This window comes from Pholis gunnellus, assembly GCF_910591455.1.
Source record: "Pholis gunnellus genome assembly, chromosome: 2".
Lineage (NCBI taxonomy): Eukaryota > Metazoa > Chordata > Actinopteri > Perciformes > Pholidae > Pholis > Pholis gunnellus.
In genome coordinates, this window is record NC_136536.1 from 19,702,487 (window position 1) to 19,730,046 (window position 27,560).

Genomic DNA, 27,560 nt, shown 5'->3' on the forward strand with positions numbered 1-27,560 from the left:
TTCTTCTTCTGCTGCTTTACATTTGGCTGCATGGCGGCTGCTGCCCCCTGGAGGACAGAGAAGCTTTCTCTGGCTAGTGGAGTGATTGTTACTTAATTCCTTGTGGCATTTGTGATATTTTGTATGTTTATTTGACAAAATCAATTACTCCTTAACATGCTGCTGTTAAGTGTAGGGGTGAGCGAAGGGGTATTCAGTAGCTTGCAATCTGCAACTTCACCGCTAGATGCCGCTAAAGCCTACAAAGTGGACCTTTAATTTGACGCAATGGATTCACTGAAACGTGCAAAGTGAACGGCCAGGCCGATTTAAATGAACCTCGTAGCGTCTCTCACACCCCCGAAAACGATTGCAAAAAATGTCCAAATCTGTATCTGCAACATTTCTCTGGAAGGTAAATGTACAATGCTTTCCTCTGATGTAGAAGTACACAGTATGTATACAGATGATTTGCATATATTTCATGTGCTTTCGGGGCCTTTTATTTCGGGAGACAATGAGTTTGAATAATGACATAATTCAATATTTTTCTTATCTAAACATCATAATAAATCTATCGCTGTTTTGGGCCCTTCTAGTTGGGCCCCCCCAGGCCCAGGGTTCCTACCTTGCCCAGCAGTAAGGTCCACCCCTGGTGGTTTTTCCTGTACCAGAGTGTATTTCACTGATGTTTCTGACCAGGAGTAGCTGTGGGTCATGATCAGAGATGGGCAAAAATACATCAAAATGTATTTTGATACAAAATACAAAATACCCCCAAATAAATGTATTACAACAAAATACAAAATACAAAATACTGGTGCCAGAAAATGTAACAAAATACATGTATTTTGTATTTAAAATATAAGAAATACTTTTTTCTAGATTTTCTGTTTTCTCACAATTTGGTATAGCAGAGCATTCAGGTTTGGCTTATATAATGCACACAAAGCTCTGGTGAACCCCACAAAAAGGAAGAACAGTCACAGAATGTCAGTGTAACTAAGCAAAGCTATTGAAAGACAACAACTTGATTATGTATATATATATTTTTATTAATGGGACTTAACAGCCCATAAACTTTAGCTTTGTATCAACAAGAAAATATTCATCACATATGACATACAAGCTCCCAATCTCCCTCTTCCTATAGCTAGCTACTCGACTGATAAGTTAACTTGCTAAACACTGGCTATGCACTAGCCCAGGGGTGGCCAACCCGCGGCTCCCGAGCCGCATGCGGCTCTTTGCCCGGTTTCATGCGGCTCTTATGTTCATATCGAAGTTTGTATTTGTGTTTTTTTAATGTTCGTGTTCGCTTCGCTTGAGTTAAATACGGTATTTTCGTCAAACGCGCATGTTGCGGCCACAGATTACGTTCCTCGTCGACCCATTTAACGCCGAGACGGACTGTTTGAAAGCCCCGCTAGTCACAGATGAGGCTGCGGCTGAGTTGGAGATGATCGATCTTTGTGAGGAGGACCAACTCAAACCTTTAAGGGACGGGACCATTGAGTTCTGGAAAAGTGTGCCAATGAAAAAATACCCCAATGTCAAACGGGCTGCGCTTAAGATACTGTCAATGTTTGGGTCAACATACGTCTGCGAGTCTGTGTTTTCTACCCTGAAACACGTGAAATCAAAGCATCGATCTGTTCTGACTGACACCCATGTGAAAGAATTGCTTCGAGTGGCAACAACGGAATACAAGCCAGATTTGAAGAGGATTGTTCAAGGCAATGAATGCCAGAAGTCCCACTAAGTAACATGCATAGTAAAAGAAAAACACTATTGTAAATTATTATATTTTTGTTTGTGGACTTGGTTGAACTGAGAGTTTGTCTGTGTGAGACAGTGTACACAATGTTCATTGTTGAAAATGACTGGCCTGTGGTCTTAGGAGTCAATTTCTGTCATTATCATATTGGTGTGTGACATTTACAATAAATCTGGCTGAGCAAAGGTATGTGTGTGTGTGAGGAAGGGATAGGGTGATGTTCATGTGTGCCCATGTGTATGATGTGGCTCTTTGCGGTAACACAGTAAAAAATGTGGCTCTTGGTCTCTGACTGGTTGGCCACCCCTGCACTAGCCTATACAGCATGCTAGCATCATTAGCATGTTAGCATCGATTGCTAGCTTGATATTATAACCATCACCATGCATATATAATAGGCTATGTAGCCAGACCCAGCATAAGTTATACATCAAGCTAGTTGACATCTGTCACTCAGATACAATATTTAACTTAATCCGTTGAACTTGAAGATCTGAAGACTGAACTCGTGAACTGTTTTTTGATTTGTGGAGAAAGTATTTTGAGTATTTTAAATACAAAATTACTCCACTCTAAAGTATTTTGTTACAAATTACGTTAGATTTTGAATCGGCCCTATCAAATACAATTTACAAAATACTCAAAAGTAATTGAAATACATATTTCAAATACAAGTAATAGAAATACTGCCCATCTCTGGTCGTGATGCAACAGCTGTGTGTCATGGCAGGTGTTTTGCTATGGACCCATAGAAGCGCAGTGGTCAGTGGGAAGTTGTTTGTGTGAGCGGTTCAAGCAGCAACACCACAGGCCAAGCATTTGGCCCATTGTGAAGAGGCATGTTTTGAATGGACACCGCACTATTCAGGACAAATGCTACCAGCATGGAAGCTAACAGTAGCCTACCTGTATTCAACTCATAATAATCAATTGAATAAACAAATAATACATTTGAATGAATTCCAATAATCATGCAATAAATACCCTACTATCATTGCTCAGGTTTTCTCTGGTTTTTGACTGCACCATTTTAAAAAGATTTGTTGTCATTAATTTATTACAGGCGCTGAAGGGAAACTCCGACACCAATTTTGCACACAGAGATCAGTTTACAAGTCGTGGGCAGTGCTGTTAGTCTCCCTGTGAAAACAGCCGTATCATGTTGTATGCTGGCTCTGGGAGAACTTATTAAGTCTGGGAAAATATTGGCTTTGGAGATTTCAAATTATTAACAGACCTGTATTACAAACCAGGGGCACTGAGATTGAGAGACGTGGAGATTTACCAGGCAGGATCTAAATTATTATTAAAGGCAGGTCTATTATGACCCAAAGCAGACAGAATATCTTTTGTTGCCTTGCTTCGACCATTAAAAAAATGTATCTGTATCTTACAATCCCCACCTTTTTTGAAAGTGCAACCCTGAATCACTATTGTCCTTAAAATATTACTGATCATCAGTGTTTGCTGCCCTCCAGTGGTCACTTTGGAAAACTACTACTCCTCAAAAATGTTTTACAGTATTAATATTGGTAATTAATTATTTCATATAAATATAATAACAAATTAAATTGTTAACAATGTCATTATACCAAATTGAAAATAAAAAATAGCAACACTAGTATTCGTAAACTTAACAAGTCGTCTGGTCTAGTTAAATAATCTTAGTTGAGAAAATGAACCCACAAATTGAAATAGATTGTGGATGATCATTTCCCCTTTGTAGTCACAGTACGAAAGTACACCACAAATTAATAAGCCGATCGACAGATAGTAATGCTGATACTCATGCCATTAATGTCAGTTACAGGTTCAGTAGTGCAGCATAATGTATTATTATACAGCAGAACTACAATACACTATCTTGTGAATAGCATGGTGGCTTCTGGCAGTGGAGTCCACTGAAATACATGTATTTGTAATAATAACCTCCATACTAGTCACAGTTGGGAACTACAGATTTCATGCAGACTCTTTACATATTTGTGTTGTTTTACGTTTTCAAAAAATGCTATTTTTGATCTACAATTCAAATAATACATTTCAAAAAAACATCTATTTTGTCTCGTGGCAGCTGCAACAAGTGAAAGTGAGTCTTACCGGAAACGCAGCGAGTGTATCTTGCAAAAATAAAACCATATTCTTTTATTCTGGCAAAAGACACTCATTTACAGTCTAAAATATTTAACATTTACAGAGCAAAAACTGCCATTTGATGGGTTAGAACCCCCGCTAAACTTTACCCATGGGTTACCTAACACGGCCAAGTAAGCCAGTAATGTGTACTAAATATAATTCGCGTATTTCTGTCTTATTTTGAAAGGGTTTGCTTGAATTGTGTTGTTCTTTCGGATTAGCTTGACGCGGCGCATCGATTGTTAGTAGCCACGTCTCAAAGTCAGGTGCACACATTCTCGATATGGGTGACAGATAGATAGGTGATGTTTGTGTACAGGGGGTGTGGTGGTATATGGCGCGCAGCACGGCGGGCTCTGTAGCCGCCACTCATTTCGCTCCCATGCTACCGCACGAGACAGCGGCTAGCTAACGTCAATGGGCAACTTCCTCCTTTCACAACGCTCTCTGTTGTCTCGCTGACCGGCTGGGTTTTGCAATATTTCTCACTCCAAGTTGAAGCACCCAGAGTCTAAGAGGTAAGAGTTCTTTATATTTTGAGTTTGCATTTAAATCCTGATACATTGCGTCCTAGTTAATTCACCTACACGAAGTTTATAGGCTCTGTTGTTTCATTAGCATCAAAGCTCAGGTTTTCTTTTAAAGATACGGAACACTTCTGTGTGTGCATTGACAGTTAACGGTACACCAAGGAGCACAGTCCGTGTGACGTGTTTGGTTCGCGTGTTATTCTCGGTCTTCTTTCAGCAACACGCTCCGTTAAGTTTACGTTAGCTCAAACGACTGCTCACTTTAATATGAGCAGCTCTGTAATGCTGTAACTGTGCGCGTGTGTGCGCGCGCGCGCGCGTCTGTGAGAGAGACAAGATTACGAAATAGGGTTCAACATAGGTGTTTGTAGCATCAGTGTTGTAGTTTACAAATGTACAAAGTTATGCAATATTGACCCTTTACAATGCGTGCAGAATCAATGAAAGAAGTGAGAATGTTGACATAAGTAGTATCGTCATTCAGGAGACTCTTATACTACATTGTCAAGTACTCGCGAGACACGCAACACGGAGGCTCTCAAATTCAACACACGCCAAGCCAATAAAGTGAGGGATAACTATATTGAATAGAAACATGGACTAAAGACAAAGTATGTTAAATATATAAGTCAGTCAGACACAGCTAAACAACAAAGACAGGAGACAGACAGATTTAGGGAAGTTCAACACGGACAGTTATTGTGTTATTTAAATGGCTGTAGCAAGTGAATGGACAATCATTAATGTGAATGACACAGTATGATACCAACATGTGATGTTTACTAGTGTATGCACAGAGGATGATGATTTGTGTCTCTCACCTGACAGAAGACTTTTCAGCTTCTGCAGCAGAGGACCGGGGACACCGGGACTTAAAGCGTCGACCGCAAAGACTGACAGACTGATCAATCAGAAGATGGGCTAACGCTCAGAACTCTCATCGAACCCTCGCCTCCCGCTCTCTCTTCACTCACCTGTCGGAGGGGAGAGAGGGGGGAGTGGGCCCCTGGGGGCCCCACGGCCGGTAGGCGGGATGCCGGGCAGCAAGCAGACTGGCACGCTCCCGCTGTGGCGCCTGCTGTCGCCGCTCCGCACCCACCAGTCGCGGATGGTGGTGGCCCGCAGCGACAGCCTGTCGGGGGAGCAGATGCTGAAGCTCACGGTCACGGAGACGACGGTGATCGAGGCGGAGTCCGGGGTGTGGAACTGGCGCTCGCTGACCTACCTGGGCCTCTGGTACTTCTTCAGCTTCTGCACCCTGTTCCTCAACAAGTACATCCTGTCGCTGCTGGAGGGGGAGCCCAGCATGCTGGGTAAAGAAAAGGATACATATGCTTATGCTACTACTAGCTAGACTAAATAAGGCATGGAACTTTATTGTGACACAGAGTGGTACAGTCATGAGCCCCTGCTGAGCTGGGGGACGGGGGGGCTGGTGGTCTGGGGCTGGTTGATGGAGCTGTGGGGGATGGAGTCAGGACTGTCCCATTGTCTTTCGAATCTGCAGTAGAACTGGTTCAGCTCGTCTGTGAGGCGGAGGTCATTCATGGAGTGGGGGGGGGTTTTAGGCTTGTAGCTGGTGATCTGTCTGAGGCCTCTCCAGACAAAAGCAGAGTCACTTGCTGAGAGCTGGTGTTGCAGTTTCTCAGAATACAGTCGTTAAACCTGTATTTTGCCTCTTTGTACAAGTCCTTGTCCCCACTCCTAAATGCCTGATCCCATTGCAGCCTTAGCTGTCTGAGTTCTGCTGTAAACCAGGGTTTGTTGTTGTTGTAACTCACCCTGGTGCTTGTTGGAACACAGCTGTCCTCACAGAAGCTGATATATGAATGTAGCTCATTGGTTTTCCTCTAAAAATGATTTATTTCCAATACTACATTTTGTCATTTGTGCAAAATCTATTACGGTGCGTTACATTACATTTGATGACGATGTAACTTTGACATCAAATATTAGTATTTTAAATACATCAAATTGTTCACTATGATGGATTTTCTGAAATCACGTATTTGTATGTTGCTGCTGCTCCCCAGGGGCCATTCAGATGCTCTCCACCACCGTCATAGGCTTCCTAAAGATGTATGTGCCCTGTTGCCTGTACCAGCACAAGACCAGAACTGAGTACCCCACCAACTTCATCATGATCATGCTGTTTGTTGGGCTCATCAGGTGGGTCCTCTCTCTCTCTTGTCATGTAGCAAGTCATTTAAGTAATAAAGTAGTTTAGAGTTGCTAATAGATTTACAAATACTGACGCAATCACCATATTTTTTTAATTTCTTTATACAAAAAGTCCATTATTTGCGTCATCTTTATCTCCATTTGTCAGGTTCACTACAGTGGTTCTGGGCTTGGTGAGCCTGAAAAACGTGGCGGTGTCTTTCGCGGAGACGGTGAAGAGCTCGGCACCCATCTTCACTGTCATCATGTCCAGGCTGATCCTCGGGGAGTACACAGGTAGAGGACACACGGATGCACGTCTGTTTAACGGGTCGGGGTACCAGGGCATTAGGGGATCTTTGGTTTCTGATCTTTGGTTTTGGTCTCCACTCAGGATTTGTTGACGATAAGAAAAATAAAGTAAAACACCAGTCGTATACTTTTAATGTGACGTTTTCTGAATCTTACTTGTACAACATGTAACGTGTCAAGATGCACTGAAAGCATTGTCACACATAACTCGCTGTCGGCATCCAAACAGGTGAGAAAGAAATGGACAAGCGTCTTAACACCTGTCTCTGTGCAGACTCTTTAAGTAGAAGGCGGTTAGCTCCAAAGATGACTCATGACTCATGATGATGTATAAAACAGCAAATCTCACAAAATGGAGCTAACTTGAAAGCCGTTTGGAGTAAAACATTTTATTTCCCAACACTTCCGTCGGCCTGTTTGCAGTAATGCACGAAATATACGGTCCTACCTTTGGACTGCCACTTGGGACAAGCATATTCAGGTCAAAGGCTGCGTGTTGCTAAGCGTGATGACTCACCTCATCGTGTGTGTGTGCTGTTTGTCCTCCGATCTGCAGGGCTGTGGGTGAACCTGTCCCTGTTCCCTGTCATGGCAGGCCTGGCCCTCTGCACCGCCTCGGAGATAAGCTTCAACATGCTCGGCTTCTCTGCCGCTCTCTCCACCAACATCATGGACTGGTACTGCAGCGCTCGACGCAGCTATCCCACGGCAGTGCGATGCTTTCTCTAACCCCCCCCTCCCCCCCTTTTTTTTTTATGTCTGACTCCTCAGTTTGCAGAACGTGTTCTCCAAAAAACTGCTGAGTGGAGAAACGTACAAGTTCAGGTAAAAGACTGTGAACCCTCTGATTCACTACGGCACAATTGTTGAAGTGTGTGTGCAATCAAACTCTTGTTATAAAGACTTTCTTCAGCCCTGCAGAACTGCAGTTCTACACCAGTGCGGCGGCAGTCATCATGCTTATACCTGCCTGGGTGTTCCTCTTGGTAGGTCAACACATAATTGCTCCAGTTATTGCTGTGCTGAATTACTGCTCCAGTTAGGCGAGTGTATGTATAGTATATTGTCATTTGGGGCGTTCGTTTTCTTAAATAGAAAGCCATTTCTATCCGATGTTAAGCAAAACAAAAGCAATATTTACATAAGAAAACCGGCAGGGAGCCTGTAAAACAGATGTGTGGATAGTTTGTTAATTAAAAATACATTTTGTGACGTCTCTTTGTGTCCAGGACATCCCAGTCATCGGGAAGAATGGGCGGAGCTTCATCTTCAGCCAAGACATTATCCTGTTGCTGCTTTTGGACGGCGGCCTGTTCCACCTGCAGAGCGTCACTGCCTACGCTCTCATGGGACGGATTTCCCCAGTAACCTTCAGGTGGGAGGCGTTCATGACACGGCTTTTAATCTTCACCGAAGCCGTTGACAACCTTTTTGTCTCTTGTAGTCACTTGTGTCACCATTCCTTACCTTTGTCCCAACTAGCTCACACCAGCTGCAGGGTTAGGTGGTCTGTGCTCATTGGGTAACAACATGCTGCGTGCGCTTATTTTCCAGCCATGCATGCATGCTGCAAATCCTCAATTTCAGTTTATCTTAAAGGGGAACTGCACCAATTTTACACCTCAGTGTCTGTTTACTGGTATATATGCATTCATACCCTCTACACACAATACTGTGCCCACTCTGACCAATCTGTCCTATTTCCACTGAACTCTGACGTCATGATGAAAGTCACATTTTGTCATACAGACCTGTAACCAAATGGGCGTGAGCCCGACGTCTTCATCATGTTTCTCATAACCGATAACGATCTCGTCCAGGCCCTGGATTCTGATTCATTTGTAGTTAAGTTCATGCCGACAGTAAAAAAAAAACCCTGTCTCTTCCTCAGTGTCGCCAGCACTGTCAAACATGCCATGTCGGTTTGGCTGAGCATCATCGTGTTCAGCAACCAGATCAACTTCCTCAGCGCCATCGGCACCCTCTTCGTGTTCGTCGGCGTCTTTTTGTACAACAAGGCCCGGCAGAGGCAGAGGGCGACCTTCCAGGCCATGGCCGCCGAGCAGAACTACAAACCACTCCTGCAGGACGAGAACGTCCACGCCCCTCAGTCGCACTGAGGACGAGCAACTGGGGACTGAAACAATAATCCTTAATTGCTTTCCTGTGGCTGACTGGATATTTGTTTGTTCTTCACCGTGCACACATTCCAGTTGAAGAGGATCCACTTTTTGTTTTCTTTGTAGCAGGATACATTTAAGTGTCACTGTCATGTCTTCGAGCTTGAGGTAGAGTTTGGGAGACTTGACTTTGTCCCAAACCTGATGACGCTCCAACACATCTTTGATCCTTTGCTTTGGGTCAGTAAAAAGGGGGAAGCTCAGGGTGTCCTTCAGCTTTTTGAAGGCAGTGACTTCTGTCAGCCCCTCGGTCTTACGTTTGCGTTCCAGAGTGTGCTGGTTTATCTCTCATCTGTGGTTCAGCAGCTGCTTAATGTATAAATATTTTTAAATCATTGAAGCTGTAAGATTTTTATTCTATGTTTGTTTTTCCTACACTGTATCCTAAAATGTCAAATTGATCTCGACTGCATCTGAGTTGAGATGTGAATGGGGCGCTGGTGCCTGAGACGGGAGGCTTGTCTGACACATGTTTTTAAACGATGTGTGGAACATTTGAAAGCCACATACTGCATTCCAGGAATGCTCATCCTACAAGTGTGGCAGGTGTATGTAAGGGTTTATGTACTTACATTTATTTCTTTTGTAAACTGACTCCTCCCCCAGTGCATGCTGGGATAGCGGCCTTAGAGAATGAATGAATGGATCGATGAGGTGCTGTACATCACACATTCATAATCTTTTAGAAAAACGGTTTATTACAAGTTGGGTTTTTATTTTCGTAGCTCGGTCCATCGGCTATCAAACGGATTTAAACAGACCACCAAGTTCTTCACAAACTGAATAAATACTCGGATTGTCTGTTGAAAACATCCGTCACAGTCTACAAACCAACTTCCTGGATCAATGACCTACTGTACTTACTGTAGTAGTTTGCACTCAGTTTTCTTGTGCAATGAGGGATTGGAGGCGACGTCGCAAATGCGCTCACTTTAGTTTTTTTCACCCAAAATCGAGTAGATTTATTACCACAAAGAACCAGACCGTCAACATAACAAAGATAATCCCAACTTGTAATATACCAGTTTTCATAAAAAGCTAGGATCAAACCACTGTTCATGTATCCCAGTAGGAGTGTAAAACCTATACCACTCATGACAGTGTCATCTCTGTGAGCCCGCCTGTCGTCGTTGCTACTTTCTAACACCCATCGGCTGCTCGTGAACAGGTCCATGGTAAGTGGAGATCCCCATGCGTTTTCTCCACGTTGACACTTTGCCAAAACCAGTCGCACGGTGCCAATGATCTAATGTGCATATGAATCTTATTCTGACCCTCAAGTCTCCTGCTCTGCTGGTGAGCGCGTCCAGGCTTCTCTCCAGAATGTGTTGCTAGTAACTAACTAAATCCATCAGGCATCTGGTTGGACCAATCTGTGTTAATCTCGTCCGTCTGACAATCGCATCAGTTTGAGCATTTTAGTGATGTTCTACTTTTGCTGCAGTTTTTGTGCCTTGAGAAGCAATCTTTTTGTTGTTGTTGTGATGTGCTATGCTCATACTGTTTGAATGTGAACATGTGAGTTTTCTGACTTTCTGACACATTTAGGTTTTTTTTAAACTTAAAAACAAAAATGACTGTTTTGAGAATTAGTTTCTTGGAGAAGGGCTTATAAAACCCAAGCCTGGGCTTCGATTTGATATCGATACGAGGATGTAATTCTGTTTTTGATGGACACTGCAGAAAATTAAAAAATGTTTTCTCTACAGCACATTGTGTAAACATTTGCTTTGTATTTTCAGTTACAGCAATCTCGGGTTGCTTTGTTGATTTAGATACACACTAGTATTCTAATTATAACTCTCATATATCCAATTCATTTCTATGTTTGCAGATGTAAACGATACATTTTCATTCATTCTTCAACTTGGAAATTGTGTTTTCACTCACCACTCTTAAACCCGCAATGACCACTAAGAGGTAGCTGTAAATGCAAAGCACGGACATATTATCACCTGGAGAAGTGTGTATGAAGAACGTGGAGGACCTGTAGAAGCACTAAGGTTCAGTTAGAGTCATGTTTTTGGTCTCCAGGCAAATGCAAATCCAATATTTGCTCTCTGCCTATAAAGTCTCAGTATGCTCACTAACGAGTTGCTAACTGCGCTTACTGTTGAAGGGCTGTAGAGCTGAGGGAAACTGCAGCATCAGTTGAGGTTTTTTCTATTTTTCAGACTTTGTCACTACAAGTGACCCTTTATCACATAACCCAAAGTCATTTGACCTATTGTTAAGGTAATGCTGTAAACTATAGCAGCTCCACCCAACCCCGGGGCCGACTTCTAAGATCGGAACGGATACTGCCAACTCGACACTTCAAATCACAAGGAGACGGGACTGAACTGCTAATGCAAACAGCACAAACTGGTCAGGGAAAACAGGACCCCTAGACTGACCAAAAACATCTGGAGTGAAGTTTCACATCGCATGCAACAACTGCAAAAAACACGACATGAATGATCCAGGGCAGAGACTGGATGAACCCCGGAGACATCAACATCTGCTCTCTGAGAACAGCAGAACAATACCGGTAACCGATCTGACCTGAGAGCAACAGATGATGGATCTCATTTCCACACGCAAACAATGGCAAGAATACAGACCGCAATAGCAGTATGTTAAAATGACACGAAGGCTGTTAATCAACAATGAGTTGAGTCTTAACATCTGGAGACTTTGAATGCATTGTTGTCTTCCACCTATCTTTATTCACAGTTTATTTACGTGTGGGCCTTCAACTTTACTTGAATGACTCCATGGACCAGTCACCAATAATCATGTATATTCTTTGTGTTGTTTATTTATTATGAAATAATTCACTGTATGTGTGCATAAAAAGCTTTGTAATTAAATAAAACCTATGGTGAAAAACAAGTCTCTGTCCACAACGAGGTTATAGCATCACATGCTTTTTCAAAAACATGAGCAGCTTAACCAGCAGATCAAGTCTCAGGAGCCGAGGTATGTTCAGCTTTCAGACACTAGCTTCATAGTTGACCCATTTTCACGTTTAGAAATTCCAACAGTGAGTCAACACTCGTCATCGTAAAACTGTCAACAACTGAGACTGTTTCAACCGGTAATGTGAAGTAACCCTGAGAATATCCGACCTACAGTCAAATTGTGTTTGCATATTAAAATCTCCACACCTCGGGAAGATCTTTTTTTTGATTTTCAACGGCAAGGAGTGCCCCCATTCCCCGTCGAGAGTGAGGTCATCTCGTCGGTGGGCAGTACATCCTCATCAGACTCTCGTAGCTGAGGAACGTGACGGCGTTGACGGGGAAAGCCCTCAGGCTGTTCAGTAGAAGGCCTTTGAAGAAGACCCTCGCTCCCTCCTCTCTATAGCTCACTCTCATGCAGTGGAGGATCCCTGTGTACTCCCTGCCGCCGGCCCCCGACATCTGGAGCCGGGCTTTCACCACATCCATGGGCGTGGCGAAGGACCAGGTCACCACGCCCGCCATGCCCCCTGCCATCATTATCGCAAACGTACCTGAGCACAGAAACGTTAGTGAACAATGTGAATCCTGGAAGGTGTGCCTGTTTCTGAAAAATGACTTTAGATTCAAACATTACCCGGACATTTAGAATTGCTGAATGAAAACTAAAAACAAACTGTCTCCTGGATAGCAGTTAACAAAAAGCTCCATCCAGAGAAAGCTGGACTCACCAACGCTACATCATCCCTTTTTAAATTTGTTTTATCTGTTTCTTAAATATAGAAACCCACTTACACCTGGACAAGACAAAAACAGGTCAATTATGAGATAATACTGTAAGTCAAACGTATGCAAGACTAAATCAGATGCATGAGATACCGAGTCAATATTAAGTCTTGTTTAAATTATGACTTTTCCAAAACTATGTGCAAACTAAATCAATATCATGAGACACTATTTGAATTATGACGTATTATCTCTGGGGTTTTACTACTTAATTTAAAAATAGCATAGTATACATTTCTAGTAGTATTTCATAATTTTGACTTAAAGGAAAAAGTTGGGCTTACCATGTCATAATTTAGATTTTCCATTCATATTCCTTTATTATTTCCAACATTTCATTCATTCACTTTCCTGACACAATGACCCTCCATATTTCACACATGTAATGTTGCACTTTTCCCTCCGACACTGACCTGGCTCTTTGCCGCTCTTGGTCAGAGCCTTTCGAGTGACTTCGTAGGGCAGAAAGTAGAGTCCATAGCAGGGTATGTCCCTCAGGGCGATGGCCAGCCCTCCCCTGAACAGACCCTTGGGTCCTTCCTCTTTCAGGATGACGGTGACACAATGAACAGGTCCACGGTATCTTTTAACTGTTGTTTGACCCTGCAGACGCACCTTCACCAGGTCAATTGGTGCGTAAACACACACCTGAAAGCAGTTTGAGTGTTACTACATTCCAAATTATACGTGCTTAATAAAAAAAATTCTATTCAGTATTTAAGGTTTTATCTAAGGTTTTAGGACATAAGCTGGAGATATGCTTTCTTTTAACGGACAACAAATCCCATGAAAAGACTAAACAACAAACCAACAAACAGTTAAACAAGTTCTTCCTGTTGTAGCCAGATATTTGCTGACAATTACGTGTTTGTTAACCTGTCACACCAGTTCCAGCAGCAAATAGTCGATAGAGGCTAATTACATGTTATTGTCTGAAGTGTCCTGAAGTGAACTAATAACTCTGGTTACCTCCACTTTACTATGGTCACACAAACCCCTCATTGCAAAGGCAACAGCATGTGTTCCTCCTGCTTTTGTAGTTTTACGAGGAATTCACCAATTCATTCGAATGATTTTGGCGCCCGCTTGACTGACACTTCTGTCAATGACTAGGTGTGTTGACCACTATTTAATGATACTTCAACCTTACAGCCCAAGCATTAGGCTAAATCTCTACCCAAACACAATAAATATCTTAATGTACACGGTGGATTGCTGCAAGTTTCATGAACCCTTGGCCTCTCCTCAGTCGCCTGCGTCTGATCACATTCCTGACTCGGCTCTGACAAAAGCTTTTAGTTTTGTGGGATGTGATGAACATGGCAACCTCCAGGGGCCAGTAGCACATTACACTTGTCTCGTCTCCACACACAGAGATGGGCAGTATTTCTATTACTTGTAATTGAAATACGTATTTCAATTACTTTTGAGTATTTTGTAATTTGTATTTGATAGGGCCGATTAAAAATCTAACGTAATTTGTAACAAAATACTTTAGAGTGGAGTAATTTTGTATTTCAAATACTCAAAATACTTTCTCCATGAATCAAAAAACAGTTCACGAGTTCAGTCTTCAGATCTTCAAGTTCAACGGATTGTCTGTCAAGTAAAATATTGTATCTGAGTGACAGATGTCAACTAGCTTGATGTATAATTTATGTCTGGGTCTGGCTACATAGCCTATTGTATATACATGGTGATGGTTATAATATCAAGCTAGCGATCGATGCTAACATGCTAGCGATCGATGCTAATATGCTAATGACGCTAGCATGCTGTCTAGGCTAGTGCATAGCCAGTGTTTAGCAAGTTAACTTATATCTAACTGATACGAATTAATATGAGGATGTACTGTATGCGCTTATGTATCATGTACTATATATATGTGTATATACAACTAGGAGTTTGAATATGCGTGTGCAAATCTGTGTATGGGCATATCAGTATATGTATTATTCATAATCAGTAATTCAATCAATTGAAGCAATGAAAATAAATTGTGTGTGATTCTCTCTATTCTTATCATGAGTCCACCTTAATCATTTTCTACAATAATGATATGCTGTACTAATAATACATATAATTATGAGTGCTTTCAACCATCATGTAGTTGCAACCCAGCTATCAAGAGGACATGGGAGCGAGTAAAAAGTAAGCACTAAAACATTATTCAGAATGGTGAGTCAATATGAAGGCAAATCACTGTCAAATGAGATCCATGCGCGCGCGAAAATCAAACAGCCGCGCTGTTACTTTGACGAGCGCTTTTATATCACTCAGCGAGCAAAAGTCCGTCTCGCGCGAGCGAAAGTATATTTAAAAATGTTTGAAAATTATCATCCCACAAATATGAGTTGCTGTCAAGTGCACCTTTAAAATTTTAAAGTGATATTCAGAGATTATTGTTATTGGATTGTTATTGATTGTTATTGGGGTGGATATGTATAGATATGTTAATTTATTATAATCTTCTAATAAATTAAGTATATTAAGGGGTGAAGGGGTCAGTTTGTGTTTTCTTCAGGATTTAGTTTGGTTCATTTAAAATGATCAATATTAAATAACATTTACAATGCACCACCAGTAAACAACATTTTCCTTTATAATGTATCAAATCTGGAGTCGGTTGTTTTAAAACAGTTATGTGAATAGCTCTGAAATGTAATAGTGTAGTTAGTAATGTTAGCAGGTTGTAATTAAGTTATTTTTAAACCTTTGTTCTAATTCTAACTGATGTCAAAAGAATGACTGAAAATACAGGTGGATGGACCATAATAAAACCAACAATAACAACTTAAAGTTAAAAGGAATTTTATTCACAATGTAATACAGTTCAACATAACATGTAAATGTTTATAATATGTTAGAAAATGAACAAGTACATTCAGCATTTCACATCATAATACCGCGGGCACCGCTCCGCCGTCAGCAAATGTCATGGAAACGACGTGTATAGTAAAGTATGCTCATCTATTTTAATGTTGAAATGTTTACATTATTGTAAATTATGACGTGAAATGCCGAGCCGACAAGCTCCGCTCCGCCGAGTCTCCAATTTCAGATGCAAAGTGACAATCTGAGGTCCGCTGACCTTTTATAGCGCCGTGGTGGTGTCGTTTCCATGACATTTACTGAGGCGCGTCCATTGTCATACACCCCATAGCAACAGAGACTCTGTTTTTATTTAAAAATCTCATATTTGTTAATATATATATATATATATATACATATATCAAGGTTCAAGATCAAGGTTCAAGGTTCTTTATTTGCCATTTGCACATAGACCAACAGTCCAGGTACATTGGAATTATTTGTGCAGAGCTCTCTGGGTCAACATTAGAAGATAGTGAAGATAAAAGTAAGGATAAAAACACTTTATAAATAGTAGAAGGATATACAAGTATAAAAACACTATACATAATAAATAACATAATATGGAGAATGAGTACCGTATGGGAATATTGCACATTTTGAGAGGTGGAAGAAGGTTATGGTGGGGATATTGCACAGATAAGAATATTGCACCTTTTCATATATAATAATATTGCACATGTTAGGTGAGGTGAAGTAAAGTGGATTATTGTTTTACACATGTTTCAGCCTTTTTATTTTGCCATCATTCTGACTGTGGCAGGGAAGAAGCTGTTGAAAAAACGTGTTCTGTGGGTGATGATGCTGTCCGCTCTGCTGTGCCTCAAGTTATAGGTGCAGTGTTTGTGTCTGAGCAGAGAGTGAGCTGGGTGGAGTGATCTCTGATGATTCCCTCTGCTCTTTTCCGGCAGCGCTGCCCATACATTGAGTCCATGGAAGGAAGTGTTGTCCCTGTGATTCTCGCCGCTGTCTTTATGACTGCAGAGCCTTCCTCTCTGCCTGTGTGGTGTTGCCATACCAGACAGTGATGCCTGTGGTGAGGGTGCTCTCTACCAGTCCTCTGTAGGCCTGGGTGAGAGGGCGACGGCTCAGACCAGCTTTCCTGAGCAGCCTGATGAAATAAAGCCTTTTCTGGGCTTTCTTTACTGTGGCTGTGCTGTTAGGAGTCCAGCTCAGGTCCGAAGTAACCTGCATTCCCAAGAATCTGTAGCCGTCGGTCCTCTCCACCTCGGTCCCCTTGATGATAAGAGGCTAGAGGGGGAGGATTCTTCCTGAAGTCTATTATTATTTCTTTGGTTTTGTCTGTGTTGAGGATGAGGTTGTTCTCTTCTACGTAGACAAGAATGTTATTTACCAGGGTCCTGTACCCTGACTCGTCCCCTCTGTATATATATATATATATATATATATATATATATATATATATATATATATATATATTTGTGAGCTGTGGCCAGGTTTTAACACGTCAAGCACTTCTACATATCACAATTAGAAGAGCAATATACACTCTAAAAAGCACAACACAGCAAATGTGTAAACCATTCGCCGTCAAGTCAAGGCTCCGCTCCGCCGTCAACTGCCGACAGGCTCCGCCCCGCCCCGTCCCGCTCCGCCCCACCCTGCCCCGCTCCGCCGTCAAGTGCAGACAGGCTCGACGGGCTCCGCTCCGCCGTCTAGTCCGACAGGCATGCCGACAAGCTCCGCCGAGCCACAAGCTCCGCCTGGCACACAAGCTCCACTGAACCGACAGGCCTCTACCATTGCCAACAAACTCCCGAATCCGACAAACTCCGCCGATGCCGACAGGCTCCTCCGATGCCGACAGGCTCCGCCAATGCCGACAAGCTCCACCGAGCCGACAGTCTCAGGAGACTGTCGGATCGGCGGTGCTGCTCCGCCGAGGCTAACGCTCGGCAGAACCTGTCGGATTGGCAGAGCCGCTCGTCGGACGCTCGGCGGATACTGTCGGATCGGCGGTGCCGCTCCGCCGAGCCTGACGCTCGGCGGAACCTGTCGGATTGGTGGAGCTGCTCCGCCGAGCAGGCTCGGCGGAGCCATGAAGGCAAAGCTCCCGGCGTCAAGGCTCAAGCGGCCGCCGTCTAGGCTCAAGGCTTCACCGTCTACACTCAGGCTCCAGCGTCAAGGCACAAGGCTTCGCATTCAAGGCTCAGGGCTCCGCTCCGCCGTCGAGTCAAGGCTCCAGGCGATCCGCTCCGCCGTCAAGGCTCAAGGCTCCGCCGTCAAGGCTCCAGGCGATCCGCTCCGCCGTCAAGGCTCCAGGCGATCCGCTCCGCGGTCAAGGCTCCAGGCGATCCGCTCCGCCGTCAAGGCTCCAGGCGATCCGCTCCACCGTCAAGGCTCCAGGCGATCCGCTCCGCGGTCAAGGCTCAAGGCTCCGCCGTCAAGACTCAAGGCTCCCCGGCGTCAAGGCACAAGGCTTCGCCGTCATGGCTCAAGGCTCGGCTCCGCCGCCAAGGCTCAAGGCTCCGCTCCGCTCCGCTCCGCCGAGTCTCCAAGTTCAGATGCAAAGTGACAATCTGAGGTCCGCTGTTGACCTTGTATAGTGCCTTGGTGGCTTCGTTTCCATGACATTTACTGACGTATGCGCGTCCGTTGTCATGCACCCGATAGCAACAGAGACTCTGTTTTTATTTAAAAATAGATAGTTACACTGACATTCCGTGACTGTTCTTCCTTTTTGTGGGGTTCACCAGAGCTTTGTGTACATTATAGCCCAAACCTGAATGCTCTGCTATACCAAATTGTGAGAAAACAGAAAATCCAGAAAAAAGTATTTCCTATATTTTAAATACAAAATACATGTATTTTGTTACATTTTCTGGCACCAGTATTTTGTATTTTGTTGTAATACATTTATTTGGGGGTATTTTGTATTTTGTATCAAAATACATTTTGATGTATTTTTGCCCATCTCTGTCCACACACTATCTCAATTCTCCTGAAGGTGGGGAACACACAGGGCTAAGTGAAACTAGAACTAATTAGCTGTTATCTCTGTGAATAGAGAGATGTCCCACTGAAAAATGTCTGTTTCACAGCACTTGTGGCCCTGTGGAGCCCTAACAGTCATCACTACGTTACATATCTGCAGCAATGTTCCTGCAAAGGTGCTTTGGATGAACCCAGGCAGTGAACATCCGCCAGGTGTGTTCTTACCTGCATCATGCCCGAGAAACAGCCGGCAGTGAAGACCTGTGCAGCAGAGGCCGGTTTGCCCTGATCGCGGTCGCTGTGCTGGGACTGAGTGAGGTAATCTAAGGCATTACTGTAAGAGCCAAAGACAACAGAGTTGGTGATGCCGGTGGTCAGCACCGGAAATGCCATGCCCTTGAAGAATCCATGGAGCTGATATAATAATAAAGCATAATAAACAGATGAATAAGCACGCATCAATACTTTCTGTCATTTGTTTTCTGGCGGAGGCAGCTGCGTATGCAGTGATGTCATGGTGGAACAAATTTAAGAGGACATGACACCTACCCCTTCACTAGAGTATGTTTTAGACATACAGTGAATTATCCCCGTATACACAGACTGGGCCTGCAGGCGCACCTACAAATGAAACACAAGGTGTGAGCATGAATATAGATATTAATGCATCTGGTCATTTTTACAGATTTCAGTGTGTATAATATAGTTCATGCAACCTTCACAGTGTCTAATGGATGTCCAACTGCCAGTCCCAGTGCACCTACGATGACCAACGAAGATGTGTTATTTCTCCACATGAATAAAAAATACTGCGTTCAGTCAACAAATAAAGCATATAGTTTTTCTTACCGGAAATGCTCCCGGCTACGAATTCCATTAAAGGCATGTCTTGCAAAACTTCACAACCTGCAAACAACGTGTTTGTGGTGTTACAGATGTGATAACCTGAGGGTCCTGCTTTACAGCTGCTATAAAGGGAACCGACTTTGGACGGAATCCTGTTAAACTGTAAGAAACATGTAACACTGAATGTCTTTCCCCCCCACACAAGTAGTAGTACTATAACGATGTCACCGGAGGAGAGGATTTAGCATCATATGACAGGACGTTTCATTTTCCATAGGTTAATTCTCATTGACTTCACTTTAAACGTTATTGATTAGCGTTAGCCTGTCTAACGGTAAACATAACTACATTTCGCGTGCTTGAGACAGCTCGTCTACACATTATCATAGCATTATCATGCGAAAATAAATTTAAAATAGACTGCATTGCCTACCTTTGTAATTAGTCGGCTCGTTGTCAGAATACCGGTTCCCTCAGAATAATCCTGCTCAGTGTCAACCTCGTCGCCGTTTTCCCCTCAGTGTCAACGTCCATAAACGATCTTTGACTCTGTGGACTCTAAGCTACCGACATTTACATCAGCATTTCCTGTTTGACACGTGTGCCTTACATAATAAAGACCACCTTAGGGTCCAAACAAACAAGTGATCAGTTGATCTCTACAGTATAACAACAACATGCAATAATATGCCAGGTAGTTATGCACAGTAACAATTGAAAGTATGACATTCCAGACCATTCAAAAGTGCAATTCGAAGTGTAAAATGCTCTCAGTCGAATATTTTTGCAGCAAACCACTTGCAGAGTGAGAGATTACACAGGCTGTTAATAATCCTGTGGGACTATGGGATAGCCTACTTACCTTCAACTCAAATCTAGGCTTCTTTGTTGCATATTTCATTTCTTAAACACCTCGTCTTCCAGGTATGTGTGGTTTTATTTGGAAGGTGGAATCGCAAGATTTCCGCTCATTTTATTCCACTATGTTCGACCTTTGCTGCGTGGTTGAAGTCGTCTTGTATTCCAAAAGTTTAGCAAAATAATCGATGGATTTACTTGGCATATTTCTTTTATTATTTCTAATGAGTTGCACACCAAACACGCCGCATTAAGTCAACAGACACTGTGCGCAAATTTGCCGAGCCGCACGTTAATTGTTGACTGATGCGCTTTTTTCAAAGACGTGATATAGTACAGTCTACAGTGTGTAATTCATGAGTATTTTGACAGTGAGAAGCTTATTCCGTTGGCTTTGTATTTCAACACAATGTAGTTGAAATCAAACTAAGACTGTGAAGTTAGTGCTGCCAAGTCTCCTACATGGTGTGTGCGTCCAGGCTGTTTTAATCATTGTCAGTTTGATAATCATATCAGTTTGAGCATTTTAGTAATGTTCTACTTTTGCTGTAGTTTTTGTGCCTTTAGAAGCAATCTTTTAATGTGATGTGTTGTGCTCATACGGCATCTATTTTGAATGTGACCATATGGGTTGTCTAAAAACTAATTTAAAGACACACTAGTATTCTAATTATAACTATCATATATCCAATGTATTCTATGTTTGCAGATGTATTTTCATTCATTCATTCTTCACCTTGGAAATTGTTTTCACTCACCACTCTTAAACCCGCGCAATGACCACTAAGAGGTAAAACCACGGACATATTATCACCTGGAAACGTGTGTATGAAGAACGTGGAGGACCTGGAGAAGCACTAAGGTTCAGTTAGTCATGTTTTTGGTCTCCAGGCGAATGCGAGTCCAATATTTACTCTCTGCCTATAATGTCTCAATATGCTCACTAACTATAGTTGCTAACTGTGTCTACTGTTGAGGGGCTGTAGAGCTGAGGGAAACTGCAGAATCGGTTAAGGATTTGAAAACTAGAAATAATGACTAGAAATAAAAAAGGTCTGGGATTCACTGTCCAAGCAATAATCGCTTTCATTTAAAATGCAATGTGCTGGAGTGGAGTCTAAAAGTAGAATACAAAATGTGTCATTATCCAAATGCGCATGCATTCCTCTGTCTGTCAGTCTGTCTGTCGTTAAGAGCCCTGGACATCAGTTATAGAGTAATTTGGCACATTGAAAGTCGCTCTCAACCTTTAACTCTTCTCAGTATCCCGTGTTCACAAAACCAGTAACTTGAGTTATTGCACCACACTTTTGGATGGCATTATGGGGCATGGTGCTGCTGAATCCAAAACAAGCTTAAACCACGAGGAAACTATTTGTTGGATTAGGAAACAAATTGAATACCGTATTCCCGTTCAAATACAACGCAATAAGATACAAAGAAATAAAGTAATTATTCATATGTAGTGGAGAAGAGTTTAACATCTGACTTTAAAGGCTGTGCTGTAATCAAACATTCAATGTGCACTTCAGTAGCAACCGACAACTCGTATCCCGTTTCTAGCTTTTCACAAATATGTCCATAGCCGAAGGCGTACTTTGCGTTAACTGTTCTCAACAGGTTCAAACAAGCCACCAAGAAAGTAAGCCCAGACGTGTACGGCACAGCGACGTAATCACCAGTCGACGGTAGGAAACTTGTAAACAAATAATGACGTCAATAAAATGCGCTGCCAAGCTTTGAATACGGCTTGGTAACGGAGGAAAAGCCGCGGTTTCGGGCTGTGGAATTAATTATGTCCTCGGGTCGTTTTGAGGCATGCCTCTGCATTTTTAATGTTTTTCCGTAGTTCTTTGTGAAAACTGACATTCTACTCCGGCCCTCCTGTCGGTTGTCATCGTCAATCCAAGCGGCGACAAAAGAAGGATATCAACTAAAAACAGCCTCGAGAGAAGGAACGCTTGACGGACAACCGCTTTGCTAACGTTAGCTAGCTATACTATTAGCTATTCGTTTCACTTGGACAGTTTTTGAGATCGGAAACATGACAACTTTAACCAGGCAAGATCTCAATTTCGGACAAGGTGAGTCAACCACACAAGCCAACTGCACGACGCAGTCAGTCATCCGTCCTTTAGCGGTAGTTTATAGCCCCAATTGTGTTAAACGTTGCCTTGACAAAATTCAGTTGACAAATATTTGGCAATTCAATCTGATTTAGCCAAACTGAATCATGGCTACATGCTGTCCTATTACAGGTACATGCTGTCCTATTACAGGTACATGCTGTCCTATTACAGGTACATGCTGTCCTATTACAGGATGCTGTGCTATTACAGGTACATGCTGTCCTATTACAGGTACACAGTACACTGTCCTTTTCGGCATTGCATAAAACACAACTACTCTCATTATTTGAATCGTTTCTGTCAGATGCATTGAATGTGTTGTAACTCTGTAATGATCTATTGCACTTCTGGCCATCCTGATAGAGGGATCCCTCCTCTGTTGCTCTCTCTAAGGTTTCTCCCTTTTTAAAAAAAAAATCCCATTAAAGGTTTTGTTTGAGGGAGTTTTTCCTGTACAGATGTGAAGATCCTGTTACAGATGATGTCGTATGTGTACATATTTTAAAGATACAAACTATATTGAATTGAATAACGTCAGTTTATTTCTGTAGGTTCTTCCTTACTTGACGTCGCCCTGTGTTGCTTGAGACGTCATATCCGGGTGTTTGCATTGAGTTTGGTGTTTCTTTGTCTTTGTAGAAGAACAGATGACATGCATGGAGATGTAATTAACCCCTTGACTCCTCTCCTCCAGTGGTTGCTGACATCCTGTGTGAGTTCCTGGAGGTCGCTATTCACCTCATCCTGTATGTCCGTGAAGTTTATCCCTCGGGAATATTTCAGAAGAGGAAGAAATACAATGTACCTGTGCAGGTACAGATGAATAGATGTGCAACTATTGCATGCTCACACTGTTAGGTAGGCTCACCTATTTGTATCTGAAATATTTGGTCTTCAGTGTTTGGTGTGTTGATTTCCAGATGTCATGTCACCCAGAGCTGAATCAATATATCCAAGACACACTTCATTGTGTAAAGCCCCTCATTGAGAAGGTAAGTCATGACCTGATACTGACGTATATTTAAGAAACGTGACCGTCTCTCTTGTACGCGTACGCACTTCTGAAGTCTTTCATTTCCTTCCCAGAATGACGCAGAGAAGGTTGCGGTGGTCATCATGGACAAAGAGCATCATCCAGTAGAAAGATTTGTGTTTGAGATTTCCCAACCTCCACTACTGTCCATCAGGTTTTCCTCTTCTTCCTCTCCTTATATTATATACTACAAACGACGTGCTTATTTTGTCATACATTTCCAGGCTGATCTCTAACTACCTGTGGTTTTGTTGTTTCAGCTCCGACACATTACTGTCGCACGTGGAGCAGCTGCTGAGGGCGTTCATCCTGAAGATCAGCGTGTGCGATGCTGTTTTAAATAATAACCCACCAGGTAACGGATTACACAAAGAGATGCACATGACAGACGCACTCAAATATGTGTTCCCATCATTTTTATGAAGATTGTGAAAAATCATTTGCTCTAAATCCCTGACATGATTCAGCCCAATATCCAGTATTAGCAGCTAAAGAAATCAGTCTCTCCGACCAGTGGTTCCAAAAACCTTTTCAGTGATGCCCCTCTCTGTAAGACTAACTTTACAAACCTTTATATAACTTCGTGTACAGAAAGTTATGACACCAGATTGGCTAAATAAACGAAATCCCGGCGATAATGGACATTTTACTTGCAATGTCTATTAGAATATTAAATAGTGGCTTTGGTTGGCATTAAGGCCAATCTTGGCAAAAAAGGCAGGATTTGGGAGTCTGTGAGGTGTTGTTCAGGGTATTACATTCTCAGACACAGCCCTACAGTAGCAATAGCCCGACTGAAAATACACCAGGCTTATTGGACAAGCATGCAAGGAAATAAGTCCAGGGACTAGAGAATCAAATGTGTAATGACAATAGCTTTTAATGATGCATAACTTACAGTCCGGTAGGAATGGGTACGAATCATAGACTTACTTGTGACTTGTTGTGTGTCACAGGGTGTTCATTTACAGTACTGGTACATACTAGAGATGCTGCTACACGCAACATGGAGAAGGTTCAAGTGATCAAGGTGAGGTTCTAAAACGCCGCAAACCCACAGATCCAACGCGTGATGTGAAAACAGATTAGCCTGCTTTTGCGTCTTAATAGTATTGCAAGCAGTTCTAATTACTATGTAAACACTGAATAATGACATGCTTCTGTTGGGTCACATTTGTGCATTTCCCTCTCCAGGATTTTCCATGGATAGTTGCCGACGAGCAGGAGGTCCACATGCAGGAGCCAAGACTCATCCCACTGAAGACCATGACGTCTGACATAGTGAAAGTGAGCAGAAACATCCCACCCATCGATCCGCTTATCCGCTCAAAGACAAACACACGCACATAAGCGCGTGTGTGACGTCGTAATCTGCTAAACCTCACCTAAAGCAAAATCATTACGTCATGTAATCAATCTTCATTACGTCATGTTGAAATTCCTCCACTTGCACTTACTGATTATGATTGTTCTCTCTGTCTTTTAACAGATGCAGCTCTACGTGGAAGAGAGAGCCCAGAAAACGTAGGCCCGGGATGATGTTGAATCATCCGCAAAGTATATAACCCAGTCAATCAGAGCTGCCTGGAACCACCTGAGTTTTTGTTGAACACATGGGATCATCAAGAAAGATGTGGAGCGTGTGTGTGGGGGAGATGTGCGCAACATGCTGCAGCTAGCGTTGAGGGTTGGACAGATGCGACACACAGACATTTCATTAAGAATCACAGCTGGCCCAGATTGTTTGCTCTCCGCCTGTGATTCGATCGCATGCCATACAAATATGCATGAATACGGTTGTAATTTTATTGCCATGTATTGTGTTTGATTGCTTTAGTTTCCATGCAGATCTTTAGTACAACAGAATGATCCAAATGTAGCCGTTGCACCATGACAATAAAATTCCAGAGAAAAATTGAGTAGACCAGTGTCATCGGATATCAATTCAAATATCTACCACATCTACAAACCACAGGTATCAGTCATCCTTAAATGGGTTGTGTGTTCACTGTGAAACATTGTTTCTCTTTGTGGGGAAGTTGTTTTGCTAGAGGTTGTCTTTTCACGTCCACAGTGAGGTCAGAGATTTTTTTTTTTTTTCACCCACTATAATGTCACACCGAGTCAGCAGGTCTTTCATGGTGTCTACGGTATCGTCGGTCAGGGATGCAGTGTGAGGGTTTTGGGTGGCGCTCCTATGAAATCAAAGCGGATGTTTGTGTGTTTTCCCATGTTTGTGTGTTTTCCCATGCAACCAGTGGTATTGTTCTCCTCCATTGTTATGTGACAAATTCAAAGTTTTTTTTATGTTACTGCTGAAAACTATGAAAAGATGAAAAATGGAATTGAAATTAAAAAAGAAAAGATTTTTAAAGTACGACCACTATAAATCTCTGTGTTGGTGTGTATTAAAGCAAACGCTTTGTAGAATGACTCTTGGTGATTATCTAATTGTTCTATATGGAATAACCCTTAATGCAGATGTTTTAAAGTCTTCAGCACCAGCACTACACACACACACTAATAGTTTCAGACTGCCTTTCCTGATATCAGATTGTCCTGGTACAGCTGATTTAGTAACAAACATAAACAGCAATCCATCTCCAGAATGTTACATTAAGTTAAGATAAGCTAAAAATCTATAGGCATCCAAATAACTGCATTATGTTCAAAGTTCAGTCATTAGACGAGAGCTAATGTTTTCACAGTTCTCTCAAATTCGTCAAGAGCACATCGAACCTTACAGTGATCCTACAAGGTCACAGACGCTGTATTATTGTATCACTTCTTCTCTACATTGCCGTGACATTTATTAAGCAGACATTTTGCAGGTTCCATCATAGTTTGCTACAGTTGCCTGGTGGACTCTGAGGCTGCTCAGGCACAGCTGAAGTTGAGTTGTTTAGAAGTAAGCAGAATATAATGTTCGAGTCAAATCAGGCTCAGAGCTCTCTCTCTAGTAACCAGAGTGGTTTTGATGTGAAGAGTCTGGCCCAGTGACGGCTGTCTTTGGCTATCCAACCTGAATCCTGGACATGCAACTCCCTCGACATGAACACATGATGACAGATTAGAAGGCATCACAAGCTTATAAAGGTTGTTTTAAAAGCCAATTCTACATGAAATGAACCTTTCTTTTTTATATGTCCATTCATGTCCATTCATGTCCCAGTATATGGTTTAATCTCATCCACATCTTCCTACATTTTGTTCTTCGGTAGCATCAGAAAATCCTCTAACAATATGAAAGCTTTCAGTTTGATGGTTTGTGTCTCTTTGTCTCACCTCATCACAGCAGACTGCAATCATATTGCACGCTGCCGGCACTGTTGGAGTCCATGAGGGAAGTCCTTCCTCTCCTCAGAGGTTTATCTGCTGCCTGGAATCAACCGGTCACTCAACGCGTCACTGCTCAGCCTGGACACACAAACTGCTGTGACACACTGAAGATGAAGACAACACTACAGCATCTTGACTACAGTAAATACAAAGGAGAAACAGGAGAGTTGAGTATGGTATCAATGTGTGTAGTCATTTTGAAAATTAAAAATAATCTAATCTAATCTACTTTTAATACATCATAATGGCCTTGAAGTGTGAAATAAAGTAGTGTTTAATCAGTCCAGAGCTGAATCGGAACTGAAATAATCGGACTCAAAAGCAGTGATTTGATGATTGTCACCCAAAGAAGAAATCACTTTACATCCCCACATTCAATTGAACATAATTAGTACTCATGAATGTTAAACACTTAACCTGCCAAGAATACTTTGCTGCTCACTTTTAAAGGCACGGCTGAGACCGAGGGAGCCTGCTGCTTGGTATGAGACCTCGGTCGTATAGTTCACTGGTTGACTGAGTTCAACCTGTCATAAATCCACTGGTTCCACTCCAGCGTTTCTGCTTATATGATTCCTTCCCAGTGATAAAGGGCAATTTATGCTCTGTGGGGGTTTGCTCGTCTCTAGTTTCATCAGACCCTGTGTCGATAATGGACCTCAAAGCAAAAACACTGTCGATTTTCACGATACTCCCTCCCCCTGTATGAAAATGTGAATTGGTTGAA

The 27,560-nt window shown here is 42.4% G+C and overlaps 3 protein-coding genes across 4 annotated transcripts; 2 read left to right on the plus strand and 1 right to left on the minus strand.

Annotated features, from left to right (window-relative positions):
- The first annotated feature begins 4,145 nt into the window (after positions 1 to 4,145).
- On the plus strand, positions 4,146 to 10,785 carry LOC306710170 (solute carrier family 35 member E2A). 2 transcript variants are annotated; one of them, XM_079178574.1, is made up of 9 exons: positions 4,146 to 4,410; positions 5,251 to 5,735; positions 6,456 to 6,591; positions 6,752 to 6,879; positions 7,451 to 7,571; positions 7,666 to 7,719; positions 7,808 to 7,880; positions 8,124 to 8,269; positions 8,786 to 10,785. In XM_079178574.1, the coding sequence occupies exons 2-9, from the start codon at positions 5,456 to 5,458 to the stop codon at positions 9,012 to 9,014; spliced, it is 1,167 nt and encodes a 388-aa protein (XP_079034700.1). In that variant the 5' UTR covers positions 4,146 to 4,410; positions 5,251 to 5,455; the 3' UTR covers positions 9,015 to 10,785. The 2 variants fall into 2 exon arrangements, with proteins under 2 accessions (XP_079034700.1, XP_079034701.1); XM_079178575.1 differs by having other exon boundaries at positions 7,797 to 7,880; positions 8,786 to 8,921.
- Positions 10,786 to 12,289: 1,504 nt separating this feature from the next.
- On the minus strand, positions 12,290 to 20,027 carry slc25a45 (solute carrier family 25 member 45; the record flags this gene model as incomplete). Its single annotated transcript, XM_079167588.1, has 7 exons — positions 19,908 to 20,027; positions 19,478 to 19,534; positions 19,345 to 19,388; positions 19,178 to 19,249; positions 18,854 to 19,042; positions 13,216 to 13,450; positions 12,290 to 12,570 (listed from the first exon to the last, which is right to left on the minus strand). Exons 2-7 carry the CDS (start codon positions 19,512 to 19,514, stop codon positions 12,290 to 12,292), a joined length of 858 nt encoding a protein of 285 aa, XP_079023714.1. The 5' UTR covers positions 19,515 to 19,534; positions 19,908 to 20,027.
- Positions 20,028 to 22,076: 2,049 nt separating this feature from the next.
- On the plus strand, positions 22,077 to 25,890 carry mad2l2 (mitotic arrest deficient 2 like 2). Its single transcript, XM_079179474.1, has 8 exons — positions 22,077 to 22,416; positions 23,156 to 23,274; positions 23,382 to 23,453; positions 23,548 to 23,648; positions 23,755 to 23,849; positions 24,451 to 24,524; positions 24,689 to 24,781; positions 24,984 to 25,890. The coding sequence occupies exons 1-8, from the start codon at positions 22,377 to 22,379 to the stop codon at positions 25,020 to 25,022; spliced, it is 633 nt and encodes a 210-aa protein (XP_079035600.1). The 5' UTR covers positions 22,077 to 22,376; the 3' UTR covers positions 25,023 to 25,890.
- Positions 25,891 to 27,560: the final 1,670 nt, after the last annotated feature.

Bases quoted from the DNA above. Each gene is read 5' to 3' on its own strand.
- mad2l2 (XM_079179474.1), top strand. From the start codon at position 22,377: ATGACAACTTTAACCAGGCAAGATCTCAATTTCGGACAAG. The intron at 23,454-23,547 runs GTAAGTCATGAC...TTTCCTTCCCAG, and splicing joins TAAAGCCCCTCATTGAGAAG to AATGACGCAGAGAAGGTTGC. The intron at 24,782-24,983 runs GTGAGCAGAAAC...GTCTTTTAACAG, and splicing joins TGACGTCTGACATAGTGAAA to ATGCAGCTCTACGTGGAAGA.
- LOC306710170 (XM_079178574.1), top strand. From the start codon at position 5,456: ATGCCGGGCAGCAAGCAGACTGGCACGCTCCCGCTGTGGCGCCTGCTG. The intron at 6,880-7,450 runs GTAGAGGACACA...TCCGATCTGCAG, and splicing joins GATCCTCGGGGAGTACACAG to GGCTGTGGGTGAACCTGTCC. The intron at 8,270-8,785 runs GTGGGAGGCGTT...TCTCTTCCTCAG, and splicing joins ATTTCCCCAGTAACCTTCAG to TGTCGCCAGCACTGTCAAAC.